The 26549-nt window shown below is 39.2% G+C and overlaps 1 protein-coding gene across 3 annotated transcripts in view; it reads right to left on the reverse strand.

The window, feature by feature from the left end:
* VRK2 (VRK serine/threonine kinase 2) overlaps window positions 1–26549 on the reverse strand; it is a 46962-nt gene that overhangs the window by 12853 nt on the left and 7560 nt on the right. For all 3 annotated transcript variants that reach the window (XM_035552909.2, XM_035552908.2, XM_035552910.2), the window contains exons 3-9: window positions 23305–23360; window positions 22669–22738; window positions 21763–21850; window positions 21516–21624; window positions 20000–20092; window positions 10332–10464; window positions 546–666 (exon numbers count right to left, since the gene is read on the reverse strand). In XM_035552909.2, the coding sequence (XP_035408802.1) occupies window positions 546–666; window positions 10332–10464; window positions 20000–20092; window positions 21516–21624; window positions 21763–21850; window positions 22669–22738; window positions 23305–23360 (670 nt within the window). The remainder of the gene's footprint in view (window positions 1–545; window positions 667–10331; window positions 10465–19999; window positions 20093–21515; window positions 21625–21762; window positions 21851–22668; window positions 22739–23304; window positions 23361–26549) is intronic.

Raw genomic sequence — 26549 nt, forward strand, 5'->3', positions numbered from 1 at the left:
TTCTTTAGTATTTTGGTATTTAAATGTTTGTAACGCCAGTAGGCTTGTATAACATTAAAAATCTACATAAAAACATCTAAAAACCAGGTATGAAATAGCAAGTTAAATACATTCAATACACATGTGAAAGAAAACTTCCAAGAGACTTTTGTACCACAGTCTCTACATAGCACCCAAGAACTTCAATGGAAACCTACAACATCCTTCCGCATATGCAGTAAGGCACACACTTGTTCACAAACCTGTGATTTAAAAAGAGTATTGAAAAAATACCTAGCAGACAAAATGACTGGACTCTGCAGCTGAGTTTATCGTATCTCTGCAGCAGTACATACGTAAAAATGTGCGAGAGGGTCTATATGCATATGGAGTTCACGTCTTTAACTGCTTCTAACACCTCCCTATTCAGGAAAATTGTTTTAGCTCTCTTGTAAGGTGATACTCTACAGGATGTAAATTGTCCTTTTCAGACCTGTTTTAAGTGATGAGGATGTTGTAGGGCTCTGGGGTGGTACGTGCATGTGTACGTGTGTGTTTAGTTTTACTTTGTTTTCGCAGTCTGGACAGCTACGGGGTCCTTCAGGTTCTGCTCCCAGGGTAGTTTCCCACATAACCATTGCAGCATGCAGTAGCCAAGGATTTCAAGGTCACCTCGTCTGGATGGGGCTAAAACAGAAGGGGGGAGAAAAAAAAAGATAAAGAATAAGAACCTCTTCTTAGGAAACAGAAAAGACGTTGATTGAACTACTGTTGATGAAATATGAAAAAGCCAAATGGGCAAAGTGTTTTGTTTGTTCAGCTGTATTAGGCTTAAAACGCCCAGGCTTTTGGCCACAGTCCACAGACAGGCAGTGACTTGTTGCTGTTGAAGTAAGGGGTCACTTTCCTCACCTCCTCCAACTTCATCCTTCCTCAGTCTGGCCTGTCACATGGACTTGATCCCCATGGCCTCTGACATGATCCAGACAGCCCATAACTGAGTACCAACACTTTCTCAAAGAGCCAAGCAGTAAAACAAAGAAATAAATGTCTGCTGCTAAATTGCTAACACATGTTCCAGGAAGTCCATGGGGTCCACATTGGTCATGCAGGGACCCCGTGAGTGCAGACTAAACACTGATGGCCTTTCCTGTTCTACTACAGAGCTATTTGAACTTGGAAGATATGACAAAACTGCCATCTAGTGTACGTTTACACACCAAAGTTGTCTGCTTACAAGTACCATGAACTGTTTGTTTAGAGAGAGCTGTAGCCCAGGCTCAAATACACTTACAGTTTAGCAAGTCCTGGGTAAACTTGCCACTACCTGTTTCCAAAAAAGAAGTTATTTCAGGAAGAACTTACTCTCACCCCACACACCCTAAAAACACCTATTAACTACAGAATACAAATACAGTAGATATAATTCAATCAAAAATTAGCCCCATCCACAAACATCTCCTGTGCAGAAAAATAAGTAACTTAAGTTAATCTATATATTGACTTTTCCAAGGGAAAGGGAAAAAAATGTGATACTAACACATTTGCTGTTGCTTACTGCTAGTCGGAGGAAGCCAAACTTGAAAAATTTGAACACGGGGGATTTTTTGCAATGTTTCTGTACACATCTGACTTACAGCCTATAGTTTGCAGGACAAGACAACATGGAACCTGCAAAAACCCAAACTGTTTACCAAGACTAAAGACAGACAGATGTAGAAGTTAAATTTATGCTTTTCCAAAATGAGTTTGAACATTCCAGGAATGAAAGAAGATTTCAGATTTGCTCCATACTTCTTGTCTAGAGTAAAGACTGGTAGTTGAGCACAGCGCTGCTAATCCAGTTGTAAACAGATATCATATTTTATGGGCCTTCATTAAATAAATTCCAGAAAGTCACTCAGCAAACTTATCTTTTAATTTAAAAAGTCATCTGCTAAAAGCTATGGTGCCAACACATCATAACTGTTTCTTGTTACCGTACACGCATTATTGTGAAAGCAGAAGATAAGTTCTCATGCATTCTCTATCTGAACTGCTATTAGACTATGGGATTATTAAAGGCCCTTCAATCTAACAGAATGCTACACTGTCCCTCGGGGGTCGTTTATTTTCTGCACTAGATTCAACAATGTCCTAATGCAAGACTTGGCTCTCGTATTAAAATAAAAACACAATCTCTACCACTTGCTGTTCTGTAGTGATTTCTTCCACCATAAATCTCCTGTTAACTGTGGAACAAGTCCATTCATACACAGGTGTTCACAACTCCTTTTTCCATTATGGCAATTCCAGATTAGAACCATATAAACCAGCATTTTTGATTGCAGATCCTCTAATTTTCACTCAGTGCTTTTCTGGCACCTGCTTGCGTAAGATGGGCTACGTGAAGTGGCCTTCTGAGAAAAACTGTCAGAATTACAATAGGACACTGCTATCCACTGAGGGACTAATTGATATAAATCTGTAAATAATGCTAAGTCAATTAGGCTTCAGGAGCTAACCTAAGGTTTTCTGACAAAGCAGTCCCCAGAGAATAAAGTTTACTTCCCAGTCACAGTTTGGCCACGACTAATTACCATCTTCCTCCCATCCAGATCTTCCAGCCCTTCCCCAGCTAATGCTAGAGCAAAGCGACCACAAACGGGGAGATGGGTGCAAGTAAACCTTCACCAAGACGTTCCTAAAGCCATGGCAGTCAGCTGAAAAAAACAGACACATACGTGTAACTGAACCATACATCACTCGAAAATAAAAGGGGAAATGTTTTACAGAGAGATGGTAAATTCCCGTATCACTTTATCTCCCAGGTCACTGCAAGTGTTACTGCATAAAGACTTTTACATGTGTTTTTCATAGATCCACATGAAAATGTCAGCGTTTGATTACTTGGTTGTACGAGCTTATTCTTTGTCTCTGCTTCTTTCCCAGCTCAGTACTAGAGATGCTAACTTCCTGAACTTTTAAAATCATTTCGATTCTAGTAAAAAAAAACGTATTCAAACAGCTAATTTTAATGAACTAATATGATCTATAACCAATGGAATAATTAGATTTTCACCCAAATAAAACACTAATATATAAATTTCAACTATACATTTACTTGCAAAATATATCTGCTAATATAATTGGAGATTACAAGAACCCTTGATAAACATCAACTGAGAGATGTGAATCTGGCTTCATTTTTAAATGCAATAGCCAGGCAAAAATACAACAATTTTGCTTGATAACTTGGCACCATTACAAGAGCATATATTCAAAATAATATTTAAATCAAATTCTGTTATTTCACTGTAGACTAAAAATCTGTAGTTTTCTCTTTCCGTATAGATACTTGATTTCTGGTTTTCTATTAACTACGATTTTTTATTATTATTTTAGTCTCATCTGAAATACTACTTAACAGTGCAGTATTTTATTTCACAATTTTTTTACAGTTTAACTTTTTAATTTTAAGATTTAAGGCCTGATTCTGTTCTCACTCCTGACAAAATAAATCAGAAACAACTCCACTGAAGTTAATGAATTAACAACCATGTCAATGAAATCAGAGTCAGGCCATAAGAAGTTTTATACGCACTACAAACATATACTCAACATGCAGGCATAGGGCTGAACAATAACTCAGAATAACGTAACTGAAGCAATTCACCCTGAAAAGAAAATATATTATGTATCTTCATATACTGGATTTGGCAGCTATCTGAGCCCTAATATAAATTCAGATTACTATTTCAAAATAGAGCATAAATGATATCACAGCAGCCATGCCATGCTCTCAATGCTACACTGCTCCCAAGAAGCTCATCTTAAACCCATGTAAAATGGGAGTTTTCCTCCATGGCCCTTATTTAGATAACTTTGTCAAGCCTTTTGTAGAGATATAGGAGGCTAATGAGCAGGAGATGAAATGTTTTTTCTACTATTTTTAATTAGCACTGTTACATTATAATTTCACCATTACTGTTTCTTTAGATTGGAAGCTTTTCATAAAAAGGATCATTTTAGTTGCTTGTATTGTGTCTACATACAGTGGAATCTCCAATTCTCACTGACATTACAGCATACAAATTCATATTAAATCACAAACAAATATAACTTATAGCAGAGCCATTAATCCAAATGCCCATAAAGGAAAGGAGCATTAACATGACCATGGAGAAATATAATTATGTTAAAAAATGTCTCATCATAACGTTTTAATAAATGAACTGAGTGTGGTACAATTTTTTTTTTTTAAACTTGAAGTTGGGAAGATAAAAACAGACAAACACAAGATTTGCCAAAAATCAGTTCCAGTATTAGTGGCAGGAGGAAGAAGGAGCCCAGAAGATGTAATAACAAGGTAACGCTTCCCCAGCGTACCGGCCAGTCTCAGGGAGTTCGCTGCAGCAGTACAGTGAATTACTGAATCGAGTGGATAGCTACAGGAAAAAGGTTAGATAAATACAGTAAAAAAAAAGAAGTTAAATGACTTTTAATGCCTGCAGGCCATTCTATAGGGAGTTATCCAGTCCCAGGCAGGAGAGCTGCCAGCAGGGGCCGGGAACAGTCCCTCCTTCCCTCATGTACAGTTCTGCACCGTTAGCTTGGCGCTTTGCTCAAGTACTCACCGATAACAACCACCACCATGCAATGATGGAAAGAAAAATAAATCCAGTGCAAACACAGCGTTGCCACAATTGGACTACAACCCTTCCAGATAACTCAACCTGGGGCATGGCAACGAGCAACTTCCTCTGTGCCAGCCACGGTCCCTGTCCCAAACCTGAATCCTGCAGCTACACGCTCAGCTGCTTGGATGGCTGACAGGCACGAAGCGTGCTGCAGTGCTGGCAGGAGCTCCTGAAGCTCTTGGCCCACTGCGGGTGGTCAGAGGGGCCAAAATCAGCCTGGCAGTCCTGAGGGTTCGCATCCTCTTGCAGCTGGACTACAGCTGGCCGGCAGCCCCGGCCTCGGGATGCCTAACGCACCTCGGGAGCCACAAAAGCAGCTACACTCCTGCTTCTGCCCTGCCGCGTCCGAGCTCACGAGCACAGAACCTCACTGCAGAGCCTCCTAGCTCATGCACTGCTAGCATCTGTAATGCTCTGCTGCAGCTGCAATAAGAGAGTGTGGCCAGCATCAGGATTCTCCTCTACACACAGGCAGGGAGCGGATAAAAAGCAGGACTGGTGAGATGGGAGGTGCTGAAGAGGGCTGGGGTCCAGACTCAGGGGGGAGAAGTTTATGTAGTGGGAAGATGTTGGGGAACTTCACCATCAGGTCTGAGAGGGAGACAAAATGGTGGTGGCAAGAGACGGGCTACCTGGTCAGTTGTAAGAGGTCCCAAGGTTGCACTAAGGAGAACGTGTGGCAGGGGCTGGGGATGGGAAGCTTTACTCCTCCTTTACATTTGCGTGGAAAAAATATATCACAAAGGTAAGGGGCTGACAAGCAGCCATGAGGTTCACTAACTTTTTGAATTCCTGGTGTAGAGCATGAGAAACCCAAATTAAAGAAAACAGCCAATTCCAAGCCACACTCATCAGCTGTGCTGGAAACGGTGATGCTCATCTTATTTTTGCTACTTCTGGCCATTCTTGGCAGGACAGAATAAGCTTGCAGAGGTGGTTTCAAAAACCTATTCAATCTTTTCTCCTTGCTAAAGCCTGACTCTTCCTTCACTTACAATGACCTTCTGCTCCCTCTTCTGCTGTGGACACATTTCCAATCCAACATTCAGAAACTAAAACATCTTTTTATTTATTTTACTCTGCAAAGTTTCACCCATTTTTCACCAGACCGGTTAGATTTTCCTTTTATTTTTGGATTTACAGTTTGTCCTGCACAGAGTCTTCAGGAAGCACATACCAAATTGCAGCAAATCAATAATTCATTTGACCAACAAAAAAATGCAGCAGGCTCCCTCTGACTCCTAACTGTACATGGACAGACGCCAAATAAACCTCTTGATCCAGAGCCACTTAGAGCTGAAGTTCTCTAGAAGCCATGCAGGCTCAGAAAGAATTTGTTTCCAGGCAGAGGTGTTTGTATTCCTGCACATCCTTCCTCACAAAATGAAGCCTGCAGGCATTCTAGTCATCCCTTGAATGTAAAAGAAAAGTGAAAATGGACAAGCACTGGGCTATGTTAATATCAACAGTAACAGTTCTGTCAGACCAGTGGGAAAAGGAGAGCAAGAACCGCCGAGCTTGCTCCTCGATCAGCCCGATGCCTGCACGCCCCGAACAAACACAGCACACGAGCATCTGGGGGGACCTCGAGGCATGTGTGCTGCAATAACCCTATGTGAAGGGCACAAAGAACTGGCTAAAATGTGGCATCACAGATAGCTGCAGCTGCCTTCCCCAGGGCAGGACACGAAAATACACAGAGACACCTTTGGCTCAATGAGACCCACTCAGAGAAAAGGTATTTGCCAACCACCAAAGTAGCCCTTACTGAGGCAAACTTCTTCAGATGCTCTGCTTATCCTTAAGCGTGTCAGAAGGCGCCCCTGCTGTCTTAAGCAGCTTTTGCTGTTTTAGATGTCAGTATCAGTCCTGCAAGGATTTTGGTAGGTGCCCTACCCAATGTGAGAGATGGCAGAACTACTAATAGTTACCGTGAAACATTCGTTAAAAGGAAGGGCAGAGTTATCCTGAAATCTATGGCAAACAGATATATGCAGGAGGGTATTCATAGACAGTTCATACTTTTATGCTCATCAATGATAGCAAATTAAAACTGGTCTTACGCACTCAATGCACAGGACTAGAGTATTTAAAAAAAAACTCAATATGTTAAGCGCAGTATATCTCCAGAGAAATTAGGTATTGACTGCATGCCTCAGTGAGTAGAAAATCTACAAAAATCCATAAGAGGCATTGATCCAAATATTACATTTTAACACTAACTATGTAACAATTTTTTAAACGTACATTGGGTGCAGATATAATTCTCTTTAATTATCAATCAACAAACAAAAATGTAATACTGTTTATACAGTATGGTCTTTAAAAATGAATACAATGAATACACTAAAATACTATGCAAAAACTAACAATGCAGTTGCGCTGTACGGAATTTGCATCAAACTAAAAAGGATTTTAACCTAAAAAAGCCTGTAGAACGATGCCTTGTTCGGTGCCGCTTATTGGCCACACATTTGCAAAGAGACCCAGCCACCGAACACGGAGAGCTGATGGTGTGGGATGGCAAAGCCCCAGCCTGGGCCCTGGCCTGGCACAAAATGAACTGTGGGTATGGGCAGGATGTAACCGAGGTCGCGGTGAATACCTGCAAACAGGTGCCCTGAGATGGGGCACTTGTGAGCTGTGCAAAGCTTGCAACACGAAGGACGAGCCAGCATAAAGAGCCAGGACACGGCAGGGCAGCTGCTCCCAGCCTCTCCCAGCTCGTGGGATCCCCCGTTGGTTCCCACACAGGGCCAGCAGCCCACACCAAGCTGACCTGGCTGCAGATGCAATTCACATCCCCCTTGATCCTCACCGGAGGCTGTCAGATGAGCACAGACTAATCATACCGCCCAAAAGTGAAATTTTATGGGTCTCGGTGGACTGCAAAGCTTCTACAACCAACGAGCTCCATGGCGAGCTTGGGGAATAGACACGAATGCAGCTGGGTTAATTCAGCCACGGAAACTCCAGTTTTGATTTAAATTAGTGGTAAGTGGTTGCATTTGACTGGCGTTATGCAAGGAGGTTATCATCTTCAAGCATTGCCAAGAGGCACTTTTGTAAGCAACAAATTCATAATTTTAAGTTTCAGCATGTACCTCAAATCCTTGTATATATTCAGGTAGCTACTTTACGAGGAAAACCAGAGCAAATCAAAATGTTCTCATTTGTCTAGCTCAATACAGAACTGGTACTGTATAAGGATTTTGAGTTTTGAGACATATTTATGTTGCTACGTACACTCAGGAAATGCCCTCTGGAAAGGATCTCATTTATATAAAATAACATTTTAAAAAATTGAACTCTATTTCAAGAGCATTAAAATAAAAAATATTCCATGCTGAAAATTTGGGTAACAAATTAGAATTAAGGTTGTCTACATGGCTGTAGTTTGCCAACAGCGATGCAGTCTTCAAACACTTCAGAGGCACCTCATCTCACTTTGTACTTGAGACTGTGCTGAGACTCAGTCACAAGTCAGGAGTACAGGAGATTGTTGAGAAGCCCTTACAAAACTGTTGGAAGTCTTTTAGCATCCTAAAACATATCTGCAACTCTGAAGCTCACAACAAGAGATGAGAGAAACCAGTCGCTGTATTTTGCCATCTGGGCCCATGTAATCTCTGACAGAAGTCACTGCAGATGCAGATTTTCCCCGGGATGTTGAGAGACCTGCTGCAAATGAGAAACTGGTAATTTGACCTTAATGGATTCAGGCTGTTACGAAATCAGAGCTGAGGCATTCAACAAGCACAGTTTGGATTCTCTGCAACATACCAGATCTGAAATTGTGTTCTGCAGGCTTTTCTGGCAGCAACAACAGAAAAATCTGCAGATATTCTGTTTGCAGCTATTAGCAAGCATAAATTTTTCAAGTGCAAGATGAGGGAAACCCCCCTCCTGCAGCTACCTTGCTGATTATTTTGTTTTCTGGAGTCCTTCAACTTGCAGCAATTTCACCACGGCTGTAGCTAGTTGAGGGGGGAATCTAACCCCGCAGCATACTAAAGACAAAAGCTTAACTTACAGTTGCACACTCTTTGCCACCCATGTCTGTTAAATTTCCCTATTTTTTCAAATAAAAAGAATTACCTGTCATGTAATCATGGATTTCTCAACAGACACCTGTCTGCTAGACAAGCTAGCTACTGTAACTATCCAACTGCTGAATCCCAAATACTCCAGCCTCCACCTATTCTTCAGACAGCGCCCACATAAAACGCAAGTACACAGCCATATCCCTCACTACCAGGAAAACAAGCCATTGTCAGAACTCCAGAAAATGCACAGGATGCTTGGGTGGGCTACAAGAGGCTGAAACAGATGCCCTCTTCACCACTGAATGTTTTTTCGCAGGTGAAATCATGCAATTGTCTTAGCAGCAAATGCTTGACAGTCTTATTTCATTTTTCCTAATGACCAGAGTTAAACGATTGCAGGTTTTAACAGCGCCGGCAAATTATCAAGACCCTCTACATTACATGGTCAATGGTCCTTTTAATAGAAAAAGCAATAATATACAGTTGTTTGTGCCAACTAAAACTCGTTAGAAAGTATTAGTTTAAGGTAACAGTTCAGCAGCTATTAACAAGCACAAATTTCTACAGTTATCACTTGTGACACTATGATCCAAGCAAAACTGGCAACAGCAAACCATTCCTTTTGTTTTAGAGGATCTTGGAGCGGAGAGCGGAGAGTAAGGGAAAAAAAAGTTAACAAAAACACTGTTTCATAGCAAGAGTCAAAGTTTTTCAATAATCACCATTTTTTCACTACCATAACATTAGAATTGACTTTTTGTCTTGCTGACATAGCAACTAAGAAAGTTGTGTTGCATTGACCATATTGATTGTGAACAATGCAGCCATCAGTGGGACTTTGCACCATATATTTTCGATATTGACCTCCCATTCCCTTTTCCATGGCTCTATGGGTCTGCTATTGGATTTGGACTGCAGTGTAATAAACAGCTAAGGTTTAATTAATGGTAAATGAATACAAGACATAGGTTATGACTTTAACTAATTAGGGAATTGTTGAATTAAGTCTGCCTTGGAATGCAAGGCAGTACAATCAATATCCAATAAAAGGACTATGTATGTAATTTACCTGCAAATGTGTTTCCAATACCATCAAAGTGAGTTTAAATAAGTAAGATATATGAAAGGCTACTGGAAAAAGATTTCAACAAGTTAACACTTTATGGCTTCAGAAAAGGTTTTTCTCCTTGCAGAAGGAATGTCATCTTGAAATATCCTCTTATAACACATATGGTGACACTCAGACACAGCTCTCCCTAAAGGACAGTGTAGACCTGAAACATTTTTCCTTGATAATACAACATGAGCATGTGCTGCCTCTGCAGAGTACAGCAAACACAAACCGGTACTCCCAACGTGAACCAATTAAGTTCATCGGCAAGCTTTTCTTAGGGCATCTTGGTCCACCTTCCAGTACCAAATGTGCAGTGGCCTTTGGGTTTTAATCGTGCTGCCCCCTTCCCCAGCAGCACTGAAGAAGTGTTCAAAGGTACAAGAAGAGGTCACCACACAAGGGTCCAATCAACCTCAAGCAATCCCCAGGACTACTTCTATTGTATACATCAGCTTTCACAGCCTGATTACTCATGCTGTAATCACTCCTCTGAAATACAAAAAAGAAACCTACCTACTCCCTTGTGGGCATCTACGCTGGTAAACTCTATTGTCCCATTATGGCCCTTCCTAGGATTTTCCTGATACTGTTTGTGGTTCCCATTGGGACAATATCTGTAGGAAAGTCCATAATCTGCAAGATAAACCTGGAAGACATGAACAGACAAATGAATAATGCTTTTGTCCTTTGAAAGTATAACCTTTACAATTAAGTCTTAAGAAACTGATAGGTTAAGGACAGCCTTAGATCTAAATTTTATTAAACCAAATGGTGCCTCAGGATAAAATATGTACAACTGGGGGCTATAACAGCTGCCCTCCCCATTTAAATCCTTCCACTACCATACTCTTATCTTATTCCAGAGTCGAGCACAATTTCAGTCTTTTTATTTTGTTCCTAAGCTCTCTGCTCTCCAGGTGGGCATCTAGACATCATAAACCACAATATGCCTTTTATGTATCCTCATGCTGCTTATGGGACCCCTTTCTCTCCTCATTTAAAACACGCTCACACACCCCTGCTCAGATCTCCCATCAGCTGAGACTGTACAACTTCATGTCAGCAGCACGACACGAGAGCCACGAGAAGCGAGAGGCTGCAGCTCCCCAGCACGCAGAACACCAGCACTAGCAGGGCCCCGTGGCCGCAGGGCTGCGGGCATTACCCGACTGCAGTCTCCTCTTCTTGAATGTCACTGCCAGCAGCTTTGTGCTGGCAGCAGCTATTTAAACAGAATGAGTACAATAAAACAAAGCAAAACAAACCAGCTCCCCATGCCCAGCCTTGAAAGCAAACCTAGTAAATCACTCCTGAATTTAAACTAAACTTGAAGAAGGGACAGAGACAAACTTCACTCCAAGTTACTCTGAAGCAAATCCAGAGCTAAATCAGTGTACAAGTTTAAAAAAAAAAAAGAGCCCTCACTGGATATAAGGTAGCACACCAATGCATCCTGCCACACATTCACCTTTCCATCCTGGCACAGGTGATTTTTTCCCAGATGCTTGGCTACAGCTACCTAAATAGCCAGAGAGGGGAAGCCCCATGGCTCTGAATGAGATATCTGGGAGATGCATTTCAACAGTCGTAGCACTTCACTGTGAAAGTATCAACTGACTTAAAACTTACAGCCATGTTCGCTTCTGTGGTGTTTGAAACTGAATACTGAGCAGCTCAGGCGAGCTGAATTACAATTCCTGCTCCTCTGCTGCTTGTCAAGACAACCCCGAACAAGTCATCTGGCTCCTATTTCTCTCTAAGCATAGTGCATCCGTGTGAGTTCTGCCACTTGCAAAATTTAGATTACAGACACATGTCCACTCTATGAAGTTCAGATTAACATGTTCTACCCTCCAACGGGGGTGGACTTAATACATGCACATGGTCAATTACCGCAGCGCAGATGACAAGCAGTAACTTGTTGAAAGCAGCTGGAATTTAATCACAATCTGTCCACCCCATAATACCCCATAGGTTATTTTCTCACTCTGTTGTTTTCACGCTCCCACCTGGCCTTTGACCCCTTTCATTGACCAGTTCTCACATTAGGTAATTGCTTTTTTAAAAAAATTAAATAAATAAATATCCAAGTATGATACTTTCACTGAAAAATAAAATAAAAATGCTACAGACTGCTGTTACACTGCCAATGGAACTGAGCTCTGGGGCAGAAGCAGAACCACCTGAAAGCACAGAGATCATTTCTTCTAAATCAAGTTACAAAGAAAAACTTTTTCTTACTCTAACCTTAGTTTTTGTTCTCTTCAGCTAAAAGATTTATCCTATAAAAGTCTACAATAAACTCCTCTAGCACTCACTTTTAATTTAATTACATCACTCCTGGTAGAGGAAAAACAAACAAACAAAAAACCCTCAAGAAAACACAACACATTATTTTGTAGCACATTCTGTTGAATTACTGATTCCTGTTTGTGCTCCAGGCAGCTTCAAATCCTGGGATGGCTGGTCTCTTGGTTTTACTGTTTCTGCTGCAGGATCTGTGCTTATTTGGAGCATGTAAGCTGGGATGCAGCGCTTGCTTCCTGCAGGTTGATGGCTTTTAAGATTACTGACGATGTTTTTCACTTGACAGACTATACAAACCGTGATAGAAGATTACAGACTGTACGCGTGTTGAGAAAATCTGGGACAAGACATAAACTTTGTTGGGTTCACCAATTTGATTTTCTCCTGCATTTACTCTCCTGCGCATTCCTGATGCTCTGGTACCTGTCCTAATTGAGCCCACAGCCCGTGTGAGAGAACTAATTTAAAGTACCATCATGCCAAGTTTTGCGAGACTTCTGCCTCCTTTGTGGGCTGGGAAGGAGAGCAGGCCAGAAGACGTATTCTTCCCCGGCTAAGTAGCACATTTTGGATTTTGCTTGACTACCGATTGCTGGCATGTACAGCTGATCAGGTACAATAGGATGAAATCCAGAGGGGGATTTGAATCTCTACAAACCCAGGCTATGCCTTAAATTCAAATGAGATTTTAACCATTAGAAGAAAACAGCCTAAGAAAAACAGCCCTGACAGCTCTCTGCTGCTGCCTGGGCTGTGAACGCTACACAAGGTGACAGACAGCAGCCCAGCCTTGGTGGTCTTTCAGAGTAGCCTAGCAGCAGGGAAGTAGCCACAAACACTTGCTAGTTAAACCTGAACCTAGTAACTAAATTACCGGGTCTCATCCTTAGTAACTACATACCCTTGATCTGCTTTTCAGCAACAGATATACTTAAAAATCCATCAGTAGTAGTATCAGCAGAGCAATTTTAAATTTCTACTGAAAAAAAACAACAATCCTAAAAGCGGGAAGTAGTTATAGATTATCCTGTCTCAACTGAAGGAGGTGAGACATGGAAACCAAGCAGCAATGACTTCTTGAAGCCACGCCAAGGCAACACCCGGGAGTGCAGCAGTTTGCTCCTGAAGCTGGTCAGGAGTGCCATGGCTCAGCGTGCTTCTGGCCGAGCCACATAGCACTGCTCCAGCTCCCAGGACAGATTTTTTTCCATAATCACACAAGTGCTGGTAAGCCTCTCAAGGGAAAGCCCCCAGCAAAATGAATCCCCTTCAGCCTGCACAAAACCAGCAATGCCCTGCTACAACCTTGCCACAATCATTATTAAACCGTCTACATTATTTTAAATTACCATTAATTTCATCAATTCTCATTATAGCCTTTTCATCATTAAAAAGATATATAGTTTTTTACAGCTAGTTGTCACTTTTTGATAGTGTAACACAGTGTGCCCTTCTGAATTTGCTCAGAACTTGGTGGGTAGGGGTACTTGAGTAATCTGTGTGTGTGTGTTTTAAAAACGTATGAGTATAGGGAGAGGGAAAAGAAGGTAAATATTAAAGAATATTGAGAAAAACAAAGTCAGTGTTAGCGTGAGTTTCAATATCAAATATTTTCATCTGCATGCTTTTTATAGTAACAACAAAGCAAATAAAAAAACAAAACATGCAGAATAAGATACATAAGACACTTCAAACAAGAAATTATATCAAGGATGATGAAGGTGCAAGTGACAGAAGCCTAGAACAGCTGGTTTTAGCTGTGTTACATTAGACACTCCTACCCCCGCACTTTCTTTTTTATCTCTGTTGATTTTATTCACGGCTTTTGTTTGTTTGTTTTTTAAACGCATCCCAGTTTGCACTAGACTCAGCAGTGCCTAGCATGGTCTGTTATTAATAGATTTTGTTATAGATTAGGAGCCAGATTTCTAAACTCTTCGCACTTAATTTCATGCAAACATGAACGTGCCATCTTATTCAAGCAAACAGCCACACAGGCACAAATAATTATTTATGTACACAAGCAACCAGCTGTAGATTTGGTGGTCTTCTTGTCCTTTCTGTGTGCGACTCCCTCACATTGCTTTAGATGTAAAGTGCTCAGTATCTGCTAGACACACAAAATTCTTAAACTTGTGTATGTTATAACATAACTGCACTAATTTGGGAAGCCACAGGACCTGCACTTTGGATTCTCATGGTGTATTCTTTATCTTGCAATACGCATAACAGGAGCTTCATTGTTGAACAGCTGCCAATCCAGAGATTTTCTTTGGATGGTTTCTTCCCACTGGTTCCATCACTAAGTTTGCGCAATGCACTGTAAATAACTAAGTAGATACCAGCTAATATGAGGCAGATTGCTGATGGTCATAGAGCTGTGAGCTTCAGCTGGACCCTACACTACAAAAAGATGGGCTAAAGCTGGTCTTATGACTGAAGTCCATCTTAGGAAAGGAAGTTTTCAGTGTAGCAATTAGGACAGAAAAAAAAAAAAACACACAACAAGGAAGGAGGAAAGACAAACATCTGTGCCTGTAGAAGGGAATTTAGACCACTTCCAACTCTCCTCAGCCTGTTTAATTTCTATATTCAGGGCCTAGCATGTTCTCCTGCTTAAAGAAAAGGGTCTGGAGTGAGAAAAATTTTTTTTCTCAGTTTTTTTTCATTGTTTTTTTCTCAGCTTTACACTGTTGCACACATACACAGAATGGAACGAGGCTCTAGAAAAAATACAGGGAGATAGAATGGTAGAGAAATGTACATGCACAGAGAAATCAGAAGTCATACTGGCAAAGCTGTAAACATAAATGTAGTGCTGCGTTATACAAGGTTCCAATGCTTTGTTAAAGTTGTCTGAATCTTGCCAAGTTGTAGCAGGTAAAGCTGGAAGAATGTTTTGACTAGAATGGTGTTCATTGCAAGTTTTAAATAAACAGAAAAGAAGTCAAGCATCAAGTAGACTCAGAGGACTGAATCTGTTTAGAGGGAAATATTTGCAATGGCTCATCATCTCACAGGCTGGACTAACACTAAATCCATAGAATAAAACAGTAATGTCAGGGGCTTTGTACAAGCTTCAGTCTAAACAATTCAAAGACATAATTCCAGCTGACTATACCACTTTTGGACTTCAAGGAATAAGTGTCAATTCCACCATTCTAAATATTTTTGAAATACCTTATTTTAAGAATACATCAAGCTCACCATAACGTGCTGAAATTGTGCTTGAACCTATCCTTAATTTTACTCCACTTCTCAAATCCTATCCAGGAAACAGCTGCCTTTGTAGACCCATTTGGCCACAAAAAGGTTCAATGACACTGCCAAACCATCCATGCAGGCCAAGTCTAAAGCCATTTCTGGGATGCCCAATCTAGGTTCTTGGCTCTCCTTTTCTTCTGTACCCACGTGTTTTCATTCCATGTCTTTTTTCCTCTTTAAAGCCAAGAGGAAGCATAGCTACAAGTTCCAGTGCTGGAATCAATTGAAATCCAAGATATCTGGGCCATGACCACAAAAAGAAATTAAACCAGTGTGAGCAACTCCATCCAAATGTAGCAGTAAGAATGATGAAAGAAAATTTAGGGCATCTCATGGCAAAGCTACATCTCAAATCAGAGGAGTAGCCAACATCTGTGTGTCAAACTCAGCTGTTTCTGTATACCTGGGTACTGTATTCTTCCTAAAAGGCATGAAGGGGAACAGAAAAGATTTTCTTTTTTCTCAGTTCACCTGCTCCTTAGCAAATCTGTCATGCTGGACTAAAAAGCAGGAATCACAGTGATTCATCTCACAATGAAAAATAGCTTAGAGTTGGAATTGTTTTCATGCATGTTTTTCCTGTATGATCAGTGCATGAGCTTTATATCTTCTGCACTGCTCCACTGAAAGCTGATCTTAAATTTAAGGTTTGAAATGTTTCTTTATTCTTCCTTTTCCTTCAAGACCATCTATGATTCATGTCTGTGAGTTTTATTCTGTAACTATCATGTCTAAGAAAAACTTAAAAGCAAAACTGAGGTGCAAATCTAATTCTAAAATTTACAGCTTGAAAATGCAAATACATGACTTCTGGTAGAGTCTTGAAAGTCCGCAACACATCTGCCCATACATTGCATAAAAAAAGAAATGCTACAAGAATTGTTTTGAATAGGCATTCTTCCAAGCCTTACTTCATTTATTAAAAACTCCAATTTTAAGCATTTCTCTCGCAACCACTTGTCCCTTTTAACAGTATCACAATTTAAATATTTGTTTTTAATTTTTTTTTTAATTTTAAATGTTTAGTGGATTCATATTCCTCTTTTAGAGTCTACTCCAGAAACGCTTGTTCTGTTTTATCATACAAACAGTTCCTACTACTCACCAAATCATCTTCAACTCGCCACAACACTGAGAGTGCTTCACTTGTTCTGTAATTTATAGGTCTGATCACTTCAAGTTTGCTTTCAGCCCTCTCCTAGATTCATGGGCTGTGTACTTCCCTCAGTACATCACTCCTGTTCTGTCAGTCATTGTGCTGGGTCCATGTTCAGAAACATATTGACTAGAAAATTGATCTTTTGACCTGTAACTCGCTGAATGGCCTCGCTCCCTTCTATTGAATAGATCTGCAGCTAGCTGCTCTTTGAGGTCAGTTGATTCTGATCTTCTAACCATTTCTAAACATCATTTGGAGGTCACAGAGTGACAGGACCTTTACTGTATTTGTTTCTCTGCCTTGCCACACAAGGTAAGGGATAGCAATATGGATTTCACATGTTATTTCAAAACGGGGACTATGATATTTATTGGCAGTGGTGTAAATTCACTAGGTTAATTTATAGAAGAGACAGCATAACAACAGAAAGTTTAACGCAAAAAAGTAATCTTTTCTGGAACTTAAGGACATCGGTGGCAAATTTGCATATAGGACACACGAACAGACACTAAACAAACAGAAGCAAAGTCAGGCTAAAGGTACATATGCTTTTTTTGAACAGATTTCTGTCTCTTCACCAAAACAGAGAAATCTGAGTTGTATTTCCATTCCTTTTTATATATAAAAAGAGATTATTTATGGGTTCCATTTAAAAACAAATATTTCTGTAATTGACAGCACACTTCAAATTTATTTTCTCTTAAAATCCTAAATCCTACAGAGCAAGAATCCCCCCAACATAAAATTAATAACAAAAACTCACCAGATGAATTGTTAGCTCAGACAGCTTTATTATACTAACTTCCCCAGGAGCCAGAGGTCTCCCAGCTTACATTCTCTTCCTGAGTTGCAGTTTGCCATTGGCTAGATGCTCCCACTCCCTAAATATGAAACTAGCTTGACCACTTTACCTCCCAGATCCATTGTTTTAACCAACCAGACCAAGGCTATCTAGCTATCTACCATTTTAACAGAAAGAGGTTAGATAAAAAACATGCTTCACAAGCATTTTGTAGCAGTAATAGTGTTTGAGGTTTTCTCTGAAGTCTCTAAGGTTGATACAAGATTCCCAAATACAGCATCTCTGACAACAGTTTGGAAGATATGGGTCAGGTTATTCCACATTGTTGTCATATTTAGTCAGTGGTAGTGCTCCACAGAACCTCCTAAATACTGTTCTGGTAAACACATAACAGCCTCATCTTACCAGCATGTTATAAAGACAGCTTGATTTGTAGAAAAGATTGTCACAACATCATGAAGCCTTACAATAGGAACAGGACAAAATTTGGAATAGGATGAAATGACTTTCATATAGGAATTACAGCCAAATCACTGGCACGTGTAAGACCTAACAAATGCAGAATCACGTGTGCAAGTTCACACACACTTTGAATGCCCACGTCTGCATGAGGATATTGTCTAGGACTGCACCTACCTACAGAGTAGAGTGCCCAGGTAAAGAACACTTACTGAAGTACGGGGCAGACAGGACGTCAGCCAACAATTTCAGGGGCAGGTTTATTGAATTACTTTACAACATCTAATTTGAAATTTTTAGCTGTGGTGTTGGTGAGATTACTCTTTCTCCTGCCCCACAGCGCATACATGTTTGAAGATATATGGCAAACCACTTGGTTTTTATTTGTCCAAAACCTGTCCCCATTAAGCCATCTGTGCTGCTGCGTTAAGCTCAATTCAGCACACATTACCTTAAAAATACATTTATAAATAATCATCACACACACACACGAACACATTGCACTTCCAAGCTCTGTGAACATGGTTCTGGGCTGGTATGGTATAGTTATCATGGCTTCAGTGAAACCAGCAGACCTGTGGCCTCTTGCAGAATTTTGGGCGCCTATGACTGGGGAGTTTATTTCCATTCAACCTCACTTTATTTAATAATATCTGAACGGCTCTCAGTTTTCTTAGGCTAATAGAAATGCAAGTTTAATGCATACCTTACTAATGAAAGGAAATATAAGAAATCCTTTCCTCTTAACTATTCTAAATAGGAATGTGATTTTATTTATTTTGTTTTACAGAACCACTTCACTGGAAAACACATTTTACCATAACAAAATTCTGAACAAAAAATCTCAGCAGTAACTTACCGTTTTTACACTTCGAGCTAGAAGATACTTAAGCTGGAATATCTATTAATATTTTCTGTATTTATTAAGTTACATTTCCACCTTAAAATTCTGTCCAGTAACTCAAAATTACTTTAATCTGTCAATGAATTTACTACTCATGAAAACTAAATACTAGTATGCCATCTTCATGCAGACAACATGAGAAACAAATCAGAAGACCACCCCACAACATAGCTAACTCAAAAGCAGCTGATCAAAGTCAGCTATGTCTTAAAATTTTATGATTACTATCAATGGACACTTCCAAAATGATTTCAATGTGAAAAACAGCAACATATCTTGTTGTCATAAAAACACACAATAGCCAAGACAAAAAAAAAAAAAAGTCATTTGAGTTATGTTAATGGAATTGGGTAGCAGATCGTTTTGCCTCTAAATAGCCTTCTTCTTGGATTCAGCAGGCTGGTAAACATCATAAACTGAGATTATGTACTGGCTGCTACCACTGTCTAAAAAGACAGTTTTAAACAGTTGCGATAGTTCTTAAACTATGTATTTTAGAAAGCTGGAAAGTTAATTTTGAATCAACCATTTAACTTGAAACTTGTAAGAAAGTAGATAAAGTTTAATGGTTCGACCTTTAATGGCAGTGAGCTGTTTTGTAATATCTGTTTCTTCATCACTGTGGTAGAAAAATTTAAAAAAAAGAAAAAGAAAAGGGAGAAGTATTGCTTACAGCTAATTACATTTAAGTGAAATTGGATTTTTTTCCCTTTATGAAAAAGGCATACTTAAAATGTATTAAGAAAAAAAAAAGACGTGGTAAAACCATATAGAGTATGACAAGATCAAAAGGTTTGTTTCACAATGTTTTACTGAAATGCTTCAATTTCAAGCCTAGCTTTAGGGTATTAGACAGCAGCAACCTTAATGCTACTCCACCTGCCATATTCACTACAAGCAGGACATAACAGTTAGTGGTATGGAATCACAATTCATGATGACATTAGAAAGCTAGAACATCCTAAGAATGAAAATACAAGGGCCACATCCTTAAACTCTAATACTAATACCTACACTAGCAGGACCTCTAACTTACCCTGTTGATTAGTTTACCTGTCCCTTACTACTACCCCAGTTAACAGAGCCCTAAAAGAAGCAGCGGAATTTTATTCTTTCTCAAACAAGGCTCCACAGAGACTCTATTGGATTTGTCATGAGAGGATGTGAATATTCATGCCCAAACCTCTTTTTAATACATGAATTGTTAACACAGAATAAATGTAACAAAACTATTAAACACTTAGAAACACATTCATGTAACAATGTAGATAAGTAAACATGCTTACCTCATGTGGATTGGTGTAGCCCAAAAGCAGATTTGCTGCTTTAATGTCACCATGAACATACTCATTTTCATGTATATATTCCAGAGTATCCAACTAGGAAGGATTTAAAACAGAAAAAGATAGAAAGCATCATCATCATCTCCACTTCTTCACCCCTAACCCTACCACCAAATATTTCTCACGCAGTGAGCTCAAGGGCTACACAAACTGAGATAACATCTGTTTTGAGTTAGAGCACAAGGACTGCTCACTCTTTCCACCAAGTCTGTTCCCACCATGCACACAGTTGATATCAATCTTAAACAGTCATACTTTGCCATGTGTATCCCCGTCTAACTACCATATGAGTCCCAGTTTCTAAGGTCACAAAGCCAAACAAGCGCTTTATAAACATAGGAGGAACTACTAAGAACACCAAGCTCTTCAGAAGAGCACACGATCAGCCCTGATGGTTTGTAATATATTTGATCCTGTCAATTATTACATGTCCCACATTTTACATCATTACCCCCTCCTCATTATGTTTCTTCAGCTCTATGCTGAGGTACTACAACAGCTCTGTTACTGGAAATAAACAACAACACGTGCATCTGTCAACTCAAACAAAGGACAATCCTGGCTGCTGGAAAACACAAGGAGTGTTACAAGTTAGTCAGTGATGTGACTACAAAAGCCGTTTACTTTCTTTTATTATCATTTTTAGGTTAGAAGCGAACATTGGAGGTCTCTAGTTAAAATGCTGCTTCAAGAAGAGATAACTTAAGTTAGATCAGGTTGCACAAGAGACTGAACAGTCAAGTTTTAAAAGTCTCCAAGGATGGACATTCCACAACCTCTGGGATGCCTGTTCCAGTGCTAAGCCATTCTTTCTGCAAAAACTTTTCCTTTATATTGTCAGAAATCCCCTTCTTGCAATTTATGACCATTGCCCCTGCCCCCATTTGCTGTGCACCTCTCTTCAGTAATAGCAGTCTCTCATGACACAAGTTATAATAAAAATGAAAACATATATAATTTTCGGTTAGAACATGCCAATCTACACATTTGAAAATGAAACTGATATTTGCAGACTAGCCTAATCTCGGCCTGTACTACCTGTGTGTTCAGCAAACACTCTCAAGTTTTTGCATTCAAGCATGCAATTGTGAACTTTGACAAATATGGATGTCTAATACAATACCTCTCAAACACTGAAAAAAAATCAATACATGTTAAAGCATGAGAATGGGCTTACAAATCTCAGTCTAGACACACATTTTGAAGTGTATGGTCTATGTTTTAACCAATTAGAAAAAGTTGGGTTTGAGCCTACCAACTTCCAGTCTACAGAGGGTCTTGATTTTGCACTTAATGTTCATTTTATGAAGGATGAAAAACAAGAAAATGCATAGCACTTGCATGTGTTTAATTCCAAATTTAAAAGCTAACTAAATGAACTTCACCATTTAAGAATGATGATTTTATTAGTTTAATTCACGAACTGTGAGACATAGCAATTTTCTCTCTGTATACATACCATTCGTGCTCCAAGTTGCAGAACAGTCTCCTTCTTAAATCTACTTCCACAATCTTTAAAGATTCTTTGAAGGTCTTCCCCCAGTCTCTCCATGACCATGAATCTATAGCTATCCAGAAATACACAAGAGGGAGGAAACTTTAAAGACAAGGCTACAAGTTTGTGTCAGACTGAAAGGAGGTAGCTCCATTTTGTTGAAAAGGGATCTTCAGTCAACTTCAGGCTTAATTACAATTCATCTTATTACCTTTTTCCCTTGTACTCAGCCAAGCCTGATCCCCAAAACACTGGAATTCCTAAGCATCTTATTTTTTTGAGATTCATCCATTTTCTTACTGTAATAATAATAAAGAAAAGATAATATTGGGTTAACTAGAGAATTTCAGCATTTAGTTTATTTTTTAGTTACCAAGCCAAGACTTTGAACAAAACAATAAAACAAGCGTAACTTATTTGACAGTTACTGTACCAAACAAAGGATTGTAGATTTACACTAAAGTTCTCTACATTTTCCAAAACAAGAAGCATTTTCTGTTCTAGTAATTTGACATTTTGTTCCATTCAAAGGCAGATACAAAGTTACCAGTAGCTGACCAAATAATTCCTTTGGAAGCTCTACTTTATTTCATACAGAGTACTTCAAGCTATCACAAGTGCTTGTGTCTACCAGACACCTAAGTCACCTGAAGTCTTTATGACTGTTCCCAGAATTAGATCACGTCCATGCTAAATTGTCTGCAGAATCAAGTGCCTTGATTACTACTAAATCCTGTGATGATTACACACATTCTTAATTTTGTACACAAGAATAGTTACTAGCAGAAGTATAGTCACAAATCAGCCCGTGTAGTACCTCTGTTTTAAGGCTGACCTCTCTCTGTAGTCCATACATTGCTGTGCACTTTGAAGTGTGCACCTAACAAATCTGTCATACTTCTGATCAGAAACAACAAGGATGACATCCAAATAAAGAAAATTACAGCAAACTAAAGCTATTACAGCACCAGCTGGAATCAGTTCAATGTATGTGAAGTGAGTTGGTTATTAAGCTCTAAAGCATTAGTTCTTCTCAGAAGAAATGAAACCTAAATTAGTCCTTAAATCTACCTAAGTCAGAATTCAGTGGTTTTTATTTTGTTGGTGTATTACTTACTATGCTCTTGTTTTGCAGCCCTCTGGTAAAATTTCAGTTCGGAAAATAAGGGCCCATTTTCAAGATATTCCTATTGAGAAATAAACAAACTTAGCATTATAAAATACTAGATACTTGTTTTAGAGAAACAACAGTTCCTAAACAAAAGCATAAGATAAATTTGATAAATTCAAAGAGGATTAAATCCCCTTTTTTCCCACCTCCCTTATACCATACCATCTGAAATACAATTTTTCTAAGCAGATAAGAAAAAAAGTTGTTTGGCAATGCACTTTCATACAACACAGATTCTTTCAGGAATTATTAAAGATGCTATTTTCCAGAAATTCTATAGATCAGACATGTTTAAGTTCATAGTCTGATTTTCCTTATGTAACCATTCAGGGCAGAAATCAAGGAAAGGAAAAAATCAAGTCAAGGAAACACTATGAGTCATGGAAGTACCAAGCATATCCCCTAGCAGGGAAAGTACATCAAGATGTTAAAAAAAGCCACAAGCATGCAATACACATTCAATACTGAAAATAAGGATAATTATTAAAAATTAAAAAAATAAGGATAATTATTAAAAATTAAAAAATTAAGAGAAAGCACTGCATACAAGTTAACAACTTAGGAATAAGATCTCCACATTACCACTTTAATTACATGCATTGCATCATCTTCTACAGGAACATGAGTATGAGGGGAAGCTGCAAAATGAGAAAGAGATGGATCCAGCTGTATGCAACAAAATATAATTGCAAAGAGGAAGCTAACATTGCATAAGGTGATCAGTAAAACATATGACACACAACATTTTGTCTGAATTCCAGCTTTTAAAAGTCAAAGACTTGCCGAGTTAAAAAACACACCCAACACCACAGAAGCTGTGATCAACAAGTATAGCAGCAATTTTAACCCACACTTTCAGAACTCTCTCTCCATGGTAATTAAGCAGTAAGCAGGATGTCCCCATTGCACGTTGGCACCACAATGAGGTATTCCATTATAATAGACTATGTTTAAGTCATTCCAGTCAATTGGATAACCTCTGTATTTGGCTCCCATCAATCCACTGTCGTGACAAAGACACCACTTAAAAGTTATGACCTACATTATGCCTCTAGACAGGATTGCCAGTCTTCCTCTATTACAAATTAATTTGGCCCCAGAACCTTGATTTCTATTCTGACATTATTTAGACACTGGCCTAAGTTAGGGATAGCAGAGCCATCACCTGCCTAAAAGGGGAGATGAGGGATTGTGCCTCTTGGTGCCAGTAGAAATTTCAAAACAATAATTGACCACATGTGCCAATTACAGCCCAGGAGACAGAACCTCTCTGCACAGACAATGCGATTCTATTTTCTTCTGACCCTGAGAGAACTATCAGTTCTCTCTGATACTACTGAAGCTACATGGAGCTATGCTGGGATTAAAATTTAATGAGACTAAATCATCTTTTAGAATCATCACTGAGAGAAAAACTAAAAAGAATACAGTTCCTAGGAAATAAGTGTCCCTTTTAAACTTCTTATAATGATCAAATACCAACAACAGTCCAGGTGTGAAACACTTCAACTATCAGCACACACAAAAATGGACTACTTTTATCCGCATAATAAAAATCAAGTAAACTTGGATCTAATCAAACCATCCAAGCTTACATTTTTTGATGGTCAGGGCATAAATATATATATGTATTTTTTTACAATGAACAGACTCCAGCTGCCATCTTCCTTCAATTCTGCTCAGTCTCTGGGTTCAATGTGGCAGCACAGACACTTGTAGCTGTGTGCCTTCAAGCTTGACACCCTGATGTCACTGTTTTTGTGCTAATTGTGCATTAAGATAAAATGAAACTATTTCAAAACAGTAGCTCTGGAAGGTGTGAACTATCCATAGACTCAGGCGAGTAACAGTCACATTCAGAACACAATTCAAAACTATTCTTCCAAGCAGGAAGGAAATTTTGATAAACTTACTTCTTACCGTTTCCTTGTACTGAAAGGGGAATTAAGGCAAAGGTGCTTTGGTCCTTATCTTTTTTATGTTACATGTAGACTGTGTGGTAATAGCTGCAGACATTAGTCTAAAAGAACACATCCCATGTGTTTTCACTGTACACAATGTCACATTACCCAAACAGAATGAGATGTGCTCTCTTACTGACACAGATCAGAAAAGAATGTGTGTATAAGAAAATGTATTTTAATACCAAATTACTTAACAGAGGCTTGATAGATACAAAGAAGTATCAAATTTAAATGTTATTTCAAAGAGTCTGATCTAACTTCCCTGCAGACATCTTGACATTTTATAAAGAGAGGCCTCATTCATGTAATCTGGAACAGACAGTAACAGCTGTCAGGGTAATGAAGAAGAGCAATTAACGGGAGGTAGCCCAGCAAAAGGGCCTAACCCCCACGGTTCTTACACTGTAACCATGTGGATGCTTTTTGGAGTAATATTGAAAGAATATCCTGAAGAAAAATAAAACCAAACCTAACTGCAAAATGTTACAACGTGAAATGAAAGAGAAATCAGACAAAGCTCAACAAGATACAGGAACAGATGCTCCAGAAAATGAAATCATGACTTTCAAATACACAAAAGGAGAAGTGGTATTACCATTTTTACTGCACATGCATGAAACAAGGCATTACACACACAATGGATAGTACTCTACACTTCTTATAAAGCTCAATTGTATACATACAGATAAGCAGAAGTTGCATTCATACCTTCTGTTGCATCATTTTAATTGACCCTTCTTACAACAGGCAGCAATATTTTAACCACGGCTCAGATATGACAGACTATTTTTCGTCCATAAATATACATAAATGGTTTTTAAAAAATGGTCTCATTACTATGTATAGTTACTTAACAGACTGGAAAGGCTCCCAAGGTTTAACAAACAGTCTGATTACATACCTCATAGACCACCACCACATACTCTCCTGCGAGTTTAACTCATAGTTAATTACTGTATACTCGTAATTAGCCATGTGCTAGCCTCGTTCTGTGTGGTAGCACATGGCTATTTATAATATTACAATCAGTTAAGTGCTAGACTGCAGGACAGTAAGCAGAGACCCTGCAGGAGAGCAGTGCTGATGTGCAGGAAGTCTCTAATGGCGTATAAGTACACACAGAGTACCAGGAGCACTACATGGTGAGATTATGTTTGCAAACGGGATCTTAAAATAGTGTAACAAATGCAAGAGTTCCCAGTTTACAGTTTGTATTGCTTTTATCAACTAGAGATGCACAGTTTCCTTACATTTGGGGGAAGAGGTGTTAATGTATACACACAATCAAAACCATTGTCTGCATAATTGCTAGCTGGGAAGACTGGTGCAAGGTGAATCTGTGCGGGGGCTGTGGCCGTTTCCACCTTGTGCCAAGAAAAGTCTAATAAAACATTTGCGAAGGGCACAGCTTTATTTTCTCTTCCTCTCCTTCATCCCACAATCACAGCTACCATGCCACTGAAAAGTATAGAAATATAAAATGCACTCTGAAATAATGGCAAAGAAGATGCCACACTGCCTTATTTCCAACTGTTGTTCCTACACAATAACCTACCTTACATTAACCCATGTCCAGAATTCCCTAGTTTCATCCAGGCACAGCAGTTGTGGTCTTATCATCCTCTTTTATCGTGAATCTCATCCGTTTTGTTGCCAAGTGCCACAACCCTAATTAACGGAGCTTTATAAACGTTAATATGACATGGTAACAAAAGAGCGTTTCTGGATGAACTGCCATTTCCTACAACCACTCCGCACAATTGCATTCAGTCTGACAAAGAAACGTGCCAATTCTATTTGCCAGTTCAAACGTGCTTGTTGTAGTTTTAGCAGTTAATTTGTGGCAGTCACATTTGGAATATG

This window comes from Cygnus atratus, chromosome 3 (assembly GCF_013377495.2).
Source record: "Cygnus atratus isolate AKBS03 ecotype Queensland, Australia chromosome 3, CAtr_DNAZoo_HiC_assembly, whole genome shotgun sequence".
NCBI lineage: Eukaryota > Metazoa > Chordata > Aves > Anseriformes > Anatidae > Cygnus > Cygnus atratus.